This window comes from Homarus americanus, unplaced genomic scaffold (assembly GCF_018991925.1).
Source record: "Homarus americanus isolate GMGI-L3 unplaced genomic scaffold, GMGI_Hamer_2.0 scaffold36704, whole genome shotgun sequence".
NCBI classification, from domain to species: Eukaryota; Metazoa; Arthropoda; class Malacostraca; order Decapoda; family Nephropidae; genus Homarus; species Homarus americanus.
In genome coordinates this window covers 21,515-32,500 of record NW_024714563.1, presented here as the reverse complement: position 1 = coordinate 32,500, position 10,986 = coordinate 21,515, and the positions used below count along the sequence as shown (strand labels likewise).

Here is a 10,986-nt window from a genome sequence, read left to right as displayed (position 1 = left end):
AACCGGCCTATTGCAGAATCCTTATTTTCTTATATATATATATATATATATATATATATATATATATATATATATATATATATATATATATATATATATATATATATATATATATATATATATATATATATATATATATATATATACTCCTCTGATAACCACAAGGAAAGAAGAAAACACGAAGTTCCCAAGCGCTTTCGTGTAATTCACATCTTCAGACGTGAGTACAGACTAAGGAGAAGTACAAAACAAGGTATATACACAGAGGAGGGTGATATCAAGTCCACAATGGTCAGGTATTAGGTAATGACCCTACTAATCTTCAAAAAGCACCGCAGCAGTCGGTAGTCAGGTCAGAGGGTAAGCTGACCCAACCTTTTCACCTGGTTACAAATCATCTTAATTACGAAATTATCCAGTTTGTACATACCATTACTCAAATTCATGTTAACGGATTCGGCATGTTTAATGAGACTAGATTCTATAATGTTCCTACTGTCATTGAATTACGAGGTAATATTGAGGAGGCATTATCCCAGTCAATGCAATGCTTATTATCCCTCAAATGAACAAACAGAGCATTGGATTCCTGGCCTATCCTAACACTATATTTATGTTGGACCATTGTGGACTTGATCTCACCCTCCTCTGTATATATACCTTGTTTTGTACTTCTCCTTAGTCTGTACTCACCCTTGAAGATGTAGTTGGGACTTTTTTTCGGATCACCTGAAGAATCATCGCCCCATCTTATTTCACCTAACGATTAAACCACCCTAACCTAACTTAACCTAACGTAAACCTATTCTATCCTAACATAAATCTAACCTAACATATCCTAACCTAACCTCATGCTCCCAAAATAGTTTTAGGTTGGTTTAATCGTCAGGTGAAATAAGTCCCAACTACAAAATAAACTCACGAAAATATAGACACAACGACGCTAAAGAAACTGAGGCAGAAAAAAAAAGTAATATTTTTTACTCCTAATGCGCCTTCAAATTTCAGGTATCAACAAAGACAAACTCGGAACTACGGTATAATTTATTTGTATTTATCTCCAGACATGTTCCGTGTTTATCTTTTTCCACACAAGGAATTAACTACTACATAACCCTCGCCTCCCTGTGACCTATACAATATTGGTGAGATCTGGAGGAACTGTAAACTACGAAACGTTACCCCAAGACAGAAAAAAATAAAACGTTTGAAGAAGATAATGAAAACCAGAAAAAAAAAATGCAAGAAAATATTTGTTAAAAATAATTAAAATTGAACAGCTTAAACAGAAATGTCGGTCAATTGCAGTCTTTTCCTAGTTTTTTTTTAATGGTACCGTCAATATAACTGGTTTCTGACTGATAATATAGTTGTTTTTTTAGTGTTATTCTCACTATAACTGGCATGCGACTTGCCATAGTTGGTTTCCGACTCACTATAACTTGGTTTCTAATGGTTCCTCTCTTCGTCAATGGTCTCTGGCACCTGTATAACCTCCACAGTTAATGTATGATTGACGTCCTTACAGGTCTCTGGGGTACACATAAGCACCATCTGACAAACATAGCTCACTTTATCTGAAAAAGAAAAAGATGAAACGTGATCTAAGTGGGGTTTTTTTTATGTTAAGGTGAGGGAAGGATGGACGGCATGCTGGGGCTTAAGGCACAGCCAAACATGAGAGAGATGTCACGACAGACAGTCGTGGGGGGAAAGGTTGGAAAAGAAGTTTAATGAGTTAAACAGAGGGGGACGACACCCCTTGTTTTACATATTACAGAGTGTGTTGGCTAACTAAACTAACCTAGGATTTAGGATGATGTTTTACAATGGTTACTCTGGTTGATAATGACTAGTTTGATTTTATAATAACATGTTTATTAAAATCTTATACTGTATTACGTTATGGACTCACTAGATTGTGACTTGTTAAATGTGATCTTATATCATCTGAGTTTTAATCTAAGGTGGATCACTGTAATGGACACAGATGGGTCGCGGGTTGGGTTGTTGTAATGCGGGCAGACTCCGTGGCCACCAGGCGTGGGGTCGCCCTCCGTTGATGATTGATTTTGCCGCTTACAGCGGCTACTTTATTTTGCACCCCACACTCATCCTGTGAGCGGTTGCGTAAAAGGATTACAGAGTAGAGTTTACAAGGTCATAATATTAATCCCCGTTGTCAGGATATTATGGCACTGAATGTTACACAGTATTTCAATTACATTATTTGTTTAGTTCTATACATAAAGGGTAACATTCACAAATGCGTGAGTACAGGCGTGTGAGGCAGTATGTCTGGCCGCACACTTTGTTATTCACATTTGCGTGAGAAGTATTCAAGCACATTGTGTATTTGGTTCTGTACACGAGAACTGATATAGTTACTAAATGCAAAAAAGTGGATACAATCTTAATATGTCGGCTATCTTGCCATTAGAAACGAAGTATTGTGCCATTTCACACACAGTGTGCTTGGACCTGTCCCTAAAAGGTTTATCTTCACACAGTCGAGGACGTAGTGTTCAAGTGTGTGGCTATATGTCTGGCCACACACTTTACATTTAGTCTTGTTTACATCTGCTTGAGGAACATACTGCCAGAGGTACTGATATCCAAACCTTAATCTAGCGGTGACAACATCTTGTAATCTAGTGATCTTGTTACTTGCTCCATATACATGTTTCACTTGATAATCTCATCTTGGTAAACTGTGGATCGACTAGTGCCTGTTTGCATTAGTCTACTTGCGTCAAATTCATCAATAAGTTCTTTCCTAATTACAGTTTTAAGGGTTCTTTTTGGCAGACCCAAATTGTATTCAACGGTGCCTTTCTTAGACGCGAGTTTGGCGAGGGCATCAACTCTATCATGTTTTATGAGGCCTATGTGAGAGGGATCCACAACAGTTTGACCCTGACATCCCGGTCAACAAGGTACGCATATTTGTGTCTGGCTTCAGAGACAAGAGCGTGACAACTTGAGTCGAGGGTGTCAAGGGCAAGTAGTGAGGATAGAGTCAGTGATGATGAGACTCAGTGACAGTGATTTCAATGAATTTAATAGCTGTGTGTATGGCAACTAATTCAGTTTGTAGAGTGGATGCCAGTTGTTAATTCTAACTCCTTTCTCAATTATATTACCGTCAGGTTGAGTCACAACAATAGCACTTCCAGCCCTCCCACAGGCGGTGTTAAGAGCTCCATCAGTGTAGATGGTTTGTGTGACATTATCATCAGTCTGTAGAGTGTGTATGTGTTCAAGAGCTCTCACTTTGGCAGTGTGTTGGAGATAAATACTTTGTATAATTAATTTTTTAGGCGGATACGTCGGTATTGTGATATCCAAGGGAACTGTCTGCCAGGGTGGCAGGAAGCGCTGTTGTGTCTCAACTTTGTACAGGTGGTCTAGTCCAAATATCGTCATATGTGTAGCTGTAGTTTGGATCCATTTAGACTCACCAATCCCATTGTTCATACATTCTAGCAATTTTAAGGAAACAATGTTATCAGGATCACCACGCAGAAGCCTCAGGGCTATCATGAGGTTGACTTCAATTATTCTATCTTTAACACTGGGTATACCTAGTTCTTTCCTCATTAAGTACTTTTGTGCTCATGGGACATCCTAGGATAATTCTGAGGGCTTCATTTTGCATTTTCTCGAGCATGTCAACGCCTTTCCCGTCACGAAGTACCAGGGCTGGTACGTGGTAATCTATCAGAGATCTTATATAGCCTAGGTACATTGTTTTAACAATTCTAATATTAACACCATAGTGCGGGCTGTACCCCGCTACACTTCTAAGCGGTCTCAGTCTGTCAGTACATTGGCGGGTTAGCTGTTGTATGGTAGGTAAGGTACAAGGGACGGAGACACCAAGATGTTCAAAAGAAGAAACATAGTCAATAGCGTTGTTACCTATCTTGAACTTGGCGGGGCCGCGTTTGCGGTTACCAGCTTGTTTGTTGAACACCGGAGTTTTCTCAGTGGAGATAATAAGACCGAGGTTCTCGCAGGCTGCGTATACATGGTTCAGGGTGGTTTGCATTTCACGATGAGTTTTAGTATGTATAAGAATACCATCAGCATAGCTGATTGAGATATTGCTGGGGTTGTCTGGTATTAAATTTAATAATGCATTCATAAGAACATTGAACAAAGTAGGGCTAAGTACTCCACTTTTGTAACCCTGAAACAGTGCAGCAGCCCTTCTGTTGGTTAGGTAATCACTTAACCAATGTAACAGCCTACCTCCTATATCCATTTTGGCTAGTTCGTACAATATCAGTTGTCTATTGGCAATAACAAATGCAGCTTTTAGGTCAAGAAATGTGGCGTATCTGTGCCTTTCATCACCATGCAAAGTTAAGAATGTGGTGATGCAATTATGTACACCTTTACCATGGGTGAAGCCATTTATGTTAGGAGACATGTGTTCTCTGATTCTATATAAGAGTCTGCCAAGAACCATCCTCTCAAAGGTTTTACACAGGCAGCTGGTTAGTGATATGGGACGAAAAGCATCAGGCTGTCCTGGTTTCGGTATTGGTACAACAATACTGCTGGTCCATGATGTGGGTAGTTGGCCCTCGGCATGACTCATATTGTACAATACCAATAATGGATTGCCCGGCACACGCCTTAGTAGTCTAACGATGTTGTAGGTGACTCCGTCCTCTCCAGGGGAAGTAGACCTACCCCTGGCGAGGGCGGCGTCAAGCTCCCACTCAGTATATGGAACATCACACTCATCGTGCTGTTTGCCCAGCATAAAGTTAATAAGATTACTTCTCTCTACAGACTTCGCATCAAGGAGTCCCCGAGTCCTAGCTGGTAACATGTCATAGCTAGACACATGAGCCCACTTTGTTATTAGCTCATTCGACTTTTGCAGAGGGTTTGGATGGGAGACGTGTCTACTGTTTTTACCTCTGATTGTGTTTATGTCTTTCCAGGCTTTGCTGAGGGATGTGTGTTGGTTCAGGCTGTTGACATATGTCTCCCATGCATTTTGTCTGAGTTCGTTTACACGTTCCCTGACAGCAGCAAGGGAAGCTTGATACAATTGTAACATTTGAGGTGTTCTAATTTGTTTGTAACCCTTACCCACCCTCCTGACCCTAGCCCTGAGTTTTTTCAGCTCAGGGTCATTATAGCACTGCTGTTGCCTGTTCCCATTATGCTGACCACGTTTTCTCCTTTTTTTGGTGGAGGCATTGTTGGTGAAGTATGTATAAGTCCTATCTATCAGATCGTCATGGAAACTTTGGTAGTTGTCAGGCTTGTAGTCCTTGTACCAGTCATGGATGAAGTCTATGAACTGGCTTTCATGTTCTTGCTTGACTGTGATTCTACGTCTGTTGAGTTTACCACCAGTGGGGGTGTCATTGGCTACATGTATACTAGCTTGGATTGGGCTGTGGTCAGACATAAGATCAGTGACAACATCAGAGCTATGAGTTGTGTATGATAGATTAAAGCCAACACACTTGTCTAGACCCCCGCCATAGATGTGTGTAGGTTCATTATTACCTATAATTTGAACATCATCATATGCGCTGAGAAGTGAGATAAGTCTCCTACCATTGGTGTTAGTGGTGGAGTCACCTAATTTCTTGTCTAGTATTCAGGTCACCCATCAGGACTGTAATCTTTCCATAGCTGCTGCACTGTGTTGGTGGTGTGCTTTTTCTGTAGTGTATCACAGAAGCTTCTTAACATATCAGTTTGAGCTGTAAATTGAGCATTAAGTCTTTAATTTCATTTTTCAAATCATTGATCTCTTCACTTTGTGCGTGTTCACGGGGTGTGTTGGCAGCTACCTGTTGTGTCGGTACATCTGTGTTGCCCCATACTGATCTTTCGATGACTGCTGGTGATGATCCTGGAGCTTTGGTGTGGAGGGTGGGCCAGGGGTTGACCGTCGGGAGTACCCTAGCAGCAGAAGTGTTTCTTGAGACCTGCCTGGGTGGCGGGTCTGGGCGCTGAAGGAGCGTAGGAGCTCTGGGACAGTCGGGGTGCCATACAGGAACTCCAACTGCTTTGCAGTTAATACACCTCTGTTGAATGACACCCCTTTGAGCAACTGTATCTCCGCAAGCCTGTGTTGCATGTTGTCTTGAGCAGAGACCACACCACGGCTTAGTCGAGGGGCATAATCGGGCCACATGGCCCCAGTGCTGACAATTGTAACACCTCCGGGTAGGGGGCTGATAGAGAGTTACCTTCAGAGTCCGATAGGCACCACGGACTCGAATGGTCTTGGGTGGGTCCCCTGAGCCAACCCAGTCTGCAATGACTGCGTTCTTGCCCCTGAGTCGCTTCGTCCTTCTGATGTCGGGATGAGCTTCTAGTAGTGTAGGAGTCTGCTACTGGTCGAGCCCTATGATTAAGATGGTGTGTACCGACTCTGAACTGAAACTCAGCGTCTGGGTGTTATCTTCCGCATCGTTCAGCCATCGATACTTGACTTCAGGTGGTGTACCTACAGGGAAGTTTAATCTCACTCTCATGGAGGGTTGAAGTTGTAGTTGATGGTCTCTAAGTTTTTCTGCATTTTCGGCTTTCCGCTTGTTCCTGGACTGAACTAGTTAAAAGCCATCCTCTCCATTGGTGTCAAGATCAACACCACAGTCACCTGGCTCACTCAGTGCACCAGGAAAGTTAAAGCGAGTAGCTGGGTCACCAATCAACTCAGACATAGAGGAGTTACAGGACTCGACCTATATGTCTACGTCAGAGGGCCGAGGACTGCTTGGCACTCCTAGGAAGTCAGCGGTGTTTGGGAGGCGTAACCCTCTTACAGGACAAGGGAAACTGGCATCTACAGCGTGTCAGCGGTGTGAGGGGAAGCCGTGAACGGGCCTCCCGCGCAGTGTCAGTGGAACAGAGGTAGCAGGAGTATTCTCAGTTTATAAACACTTTTATTACACTACACTTGTTCTTAATAGTATCTCTGTTTTTCTCGTTGATGTCTTCCCCGCATAGGTGGTCTGGGCTGTGAGGGTCGTCCAGGAGCTTGTCCCAAACCTTCTTCCCTAGGCAATGGAACCTGACGTTGAGGGCCTCTGTTTTATTTCTCAGGTGGATGGTTTCCACTGTCTCCTAGTAGGGTGGCGCTTGGCCACTGGCTGATCTCAAACACTTGTTTTGGAAGCTCTGTAGTTGTTGTAGTCTAGTCTTCCCGAGTGTGACAAGTGGTATATGTGGGTACTCCAACACAGGCCTCACCAGCGCCTTGTACAGGTGGACTTGTATCTTCTCAGGGGTCATTTTAAAGCCTTTTAATTTAGCGGCGGCGACTTTGGCTTTCTTTAGTATCATTATGAGGCCAAGCAAACTGCCTTGTTTAGAGTACTCAATCACTTCGTCGTCGTTCATCAATGGCGCCGGCTTGAATTTGGCTATGGGTATGACCTCGAATTTCGTTTTGTTTTTTTATTTTCCATTTATTTTCATACTCCGAGATACCCTCTAATGTCCAAGCAATGAGTCGCGCCATCCTCGCCGTGGACCTTCCTGGGCAGGTGACGATCTGTGTTACATCGTCGGCATACATGACGTACTCACTGCCGACGATTGGGGGTGGCAGGTCAGCCGTGTAGAGCGTGTAAAGGGTTGGTGAGAGACAAGATCTCTGAGGCACGCCGCTCGAGAGTGAGAATTCTTCTCCACAATGTTCTTGCATTTTAATTTTGGCTCTGCGGTCCGTAAGGAAAATGCACAGCATGCGCGTCAGGTTTTCGGGCAGCCCCAGTTGTATGATCTTATACTGCAGCCCCGCGTGCCAAACTTTGTCAAACGCCTTGCTGACGTCCCTCAGTACTACGTTGCACTGCAGGCGGCCAGTCATGGCGTTGGCGATCTGCTCGTAGGCCTGGGTTATGGCGGTGGATGTGCCTCGGTACTCGTGGAACTCGAACTGACGGGGATTATGCACCTCTTGGTACTCTAGATACATCTGCAACCGTTTGTTTACTATTTTTTCATGGATTTTTGCAGGTACCTCTAGCAGCGATGTTGGTCGAAAGTTTTCAACTTTGTTTGGTGGCTTCCCTGCTTTTGGTTTGAGGCGGGTAACGGCGATTTTGAACATCTTAGGGAAGTTTCCAGAAGCGAGGCAGGCATTGAATATATGAGCAAGCCTCTCTATCGTGTCGTCGGGGAGTTGGGCCAGGATCTTCTTGTTAATATGAATTTGTCCAGGTGATTTGTTTTTAAACCCTTTTATGACAGCTGCATCTGCAGGAACTATGCGCTCCGTCAGGTAGCTTCTGTCCACCAGTCTAGTGAAGTCAGTCCGTGGGAGCAGCTGGAGCAGGTGCTGATGGTCCTGCAACTGACCTAAAATGTCCTCTTCAAACTCCCTGTCGAAGCGCTCGTTCTCCTGTTCACTAATGGTAAAGATCTTCCGTAAATATCGCCGATGTAATTGTTCTTCGTTTCCCCCTCGAATATTTTCACGTTGTTTTGGTCGAGCAGGTAAGGGGCCGTGTTAGAGGTGGAACCCATCAGTCACGTGATGCATTTCTAGAAGGCAGCAGAATCGCAGTAATTGTTGGCTGCCTCCCACGTTTGCTCTCGTGCTGGATGTCCATCTGTAGCTCTCGGTACCGGTCTCTCGGCTCTTGCGTCCACCCGCGGATACTGGCTAGCTGTCTCACGTGATCTTACTGGACACTGAGCTGCTTCAACTGGTGACTAGTGTGAGGGTGGGGAATGGTCCTGTGGGTGGTGGTCGGGATGTTGTTGCCCTGTATATGTATAGTTTTATCTTTATAGCCCCGACACAGGTTAGATGTTTATATAATGGGAGTAGGAAGCCTATGGGAGGGAGGGAGTGAGTTGTTGTATTTCGGCCGGGGAGTCAGCACCACTCCATCCCCACCCAATGCTCGTACCTTTAAAATGTTAACCTAACCCTAAAAAAATTATAACGGTGTGTTATTTAGGTTAAGAAAAGTTAAATATTTAAGATTATTATAAGAAAACTGAAATGACATTACCTAGAGCTTGTGTGAAGTGTTTGGGTTTGGTGGCTTTCCTGAGGGTGACGTAGTAGACAAACAAACCAGCGCTTACGACAACCAGGGCGAAAGCGATCTCCACTGGCCTCGTGATCACAGGAAACACTGCCACGAACATCCCGAGTATCGTGTACAGTATCGGGAACCCCAACCACACCTGCCACGCGCCAGAGGGACAGGTGTGAATGCCCCCAAAAAATGCAGGTGTGTAGTGGATGGTGTGTGTGTGTGTGTGGTGGATGATGTGTGTTTGTGTGTGTGGTGGATGATGTGTGGGTATATGGTGTGTAGTGGATGATGTGGGTTTGTGTGTGTGGTGGATGATGTGTGGGTATGTGGTGTGTAGTGGATGATGTGGGTTTGTGTGTGTGGTGGATGATGGGTTTGTGTGTGTGGTGGATGATGTGTGGTGTGTAGTGGATGATGTGTGTTTTGCTTGTGTGTGTGTGTGTGTGTGTGTGTGTGTGTGTGTGTGTGTGTGTGTGTGTGTGTGTGTGTGTGTGTGTGTTCTATAATCATGTTGAAAATATTTAATCTTAAGTAGAAAATTAAAACGAAAGGAAGTCGAGCAAATAAATCAGTGAAAAAACAAAACATGTAACTCGCCTTAATGGGTCTGGGTTTGTCGGGTTCCTTATAGCGAAGCCACAAGAGACCCAACACGGGGGCGAGGGTGACGAAACTGCTGACGAAGACGGAGTAGGTCAGGAGCCACCCAACGTCAGGAGCCATAAGCATCACTAGCGGCAATATCACCTGTGGTAGTGGCATATCAGCATACGTATTATGTATAAGTAGCTCCAGGTGCCTTATGTATAAATCTGATTATTTATACATGCTCTTAGTGTCAACAACAACCAACATTTGACAATAAGCGAATATCACCCTTATGCATTTTTATTCATTAAACCCTAAGTCATATAGAAAACCAAGTGGGAGACAGAGATCAAGCAAGAATAATACATAAAGGTACAGTAAAATGAATTTCTTAAGAGTTTTTGCTTTTCACGGGGAATATCCAATAGAATGCCTCGGATACTTCAGGTAAGGAATACTAGATGTGGGATGTAAGAATCTGTCAAATTTAAATTCAGCCACACAGTATCGGAGAGGAAGAGGCGTTTGTAATTATAGAAATAAAATTAAATAAAACATGTGATTACTACTCCATAAATATTTCCTTTACTGTAAAAAAAAAAATCGACGGTCAAACAAAATAATTTGAGAAGTAATACGGACTGTAAACATGACGGCAGGGATGGGTGTACATCTGTCCACCTGTATAAAGGACAGGAAGTGTGGAAAGTGACCCTCTCGAGCCCCAGAGTACACCATGCGAGAGTTGACGAAGATAACTCCGTTGACGTAGCCACACGTGGAGCAGGCGACGAAAAAGGCGATTATCCAACCCATCGCCCCCAACACCCGCTGACCGAATGTCTGCAAAATAGAGACAGATTGTAATGTATGTGTGGATGTGTGTGGAGTATTAAGATCGTGGTATGTTGTTTGAGCATATAAAAGAATCACAAAATGAGAATGGTTAATTGGATGTGAACCTGAGAGCAAAACTACCCACCACAGCCCAGCACCAGAGGACAGAACAACTACCCACCACAGTCACAGAGGACAGAACAACTACCCACCACAGTCACAGAGGACAGAACAACTACCCACCACAGTCACAGAGGACAGAACAACTACCCACCACAGCCCAGCACAGAGGACAGAACAACTACCCACCACAGTCACAGAGGACAGAACAACTACCCACCACAGTCACAGAGGGCAGAACAGCACCACAGCCCAGCACCAGAGGACAGAACAACTACCCACCACAGCCCAGCACCGGAGGACAGAACAACAGTCACAGAGGACAGAACAACTAACCACCACAGTACCGGAGGACAGAACAACTACCCACAACAGTCACAGAGGGACAACAACTACCCCTACA

At 44.0% G+C, this 10,986-nt stretch overlaps 1 protein-coding gene across 1 annotated transcript; it reads right to left on the bottom strand.

The window, feature by feature from the left end:
• Window positions 1-1,029: 1,029 nt before the first annotated feature.
• On the bottom strand, window positions 1,030-10,466 carry LOC121879058 (large neutral amino acids transporter small subunit 2-like). Its single transcript, XM_042385550.1, has 4 exons — window positions 10,269-10,466; window positions 9,636-9,785; window positions 9,009-9,186; window positions 1,030-1,577 (listed from the first exon to the last, which is right to left on the bottom strand). The coding sequence occupies exons 1-4, from the start codon at window positions 10,440-10,442 to the stop codon at window positions 1,450-1,452; spliced, it is 630 nt and encodes a 209-aa protein (XP_042241484.1). The 5' UTR covers window positions 10,443-10,466; the 3' UTR covers window positions 1,030-1,449.
• Between the last annotated feature and the right edge of the window lie 520 nt (window positions 10,467-10,986).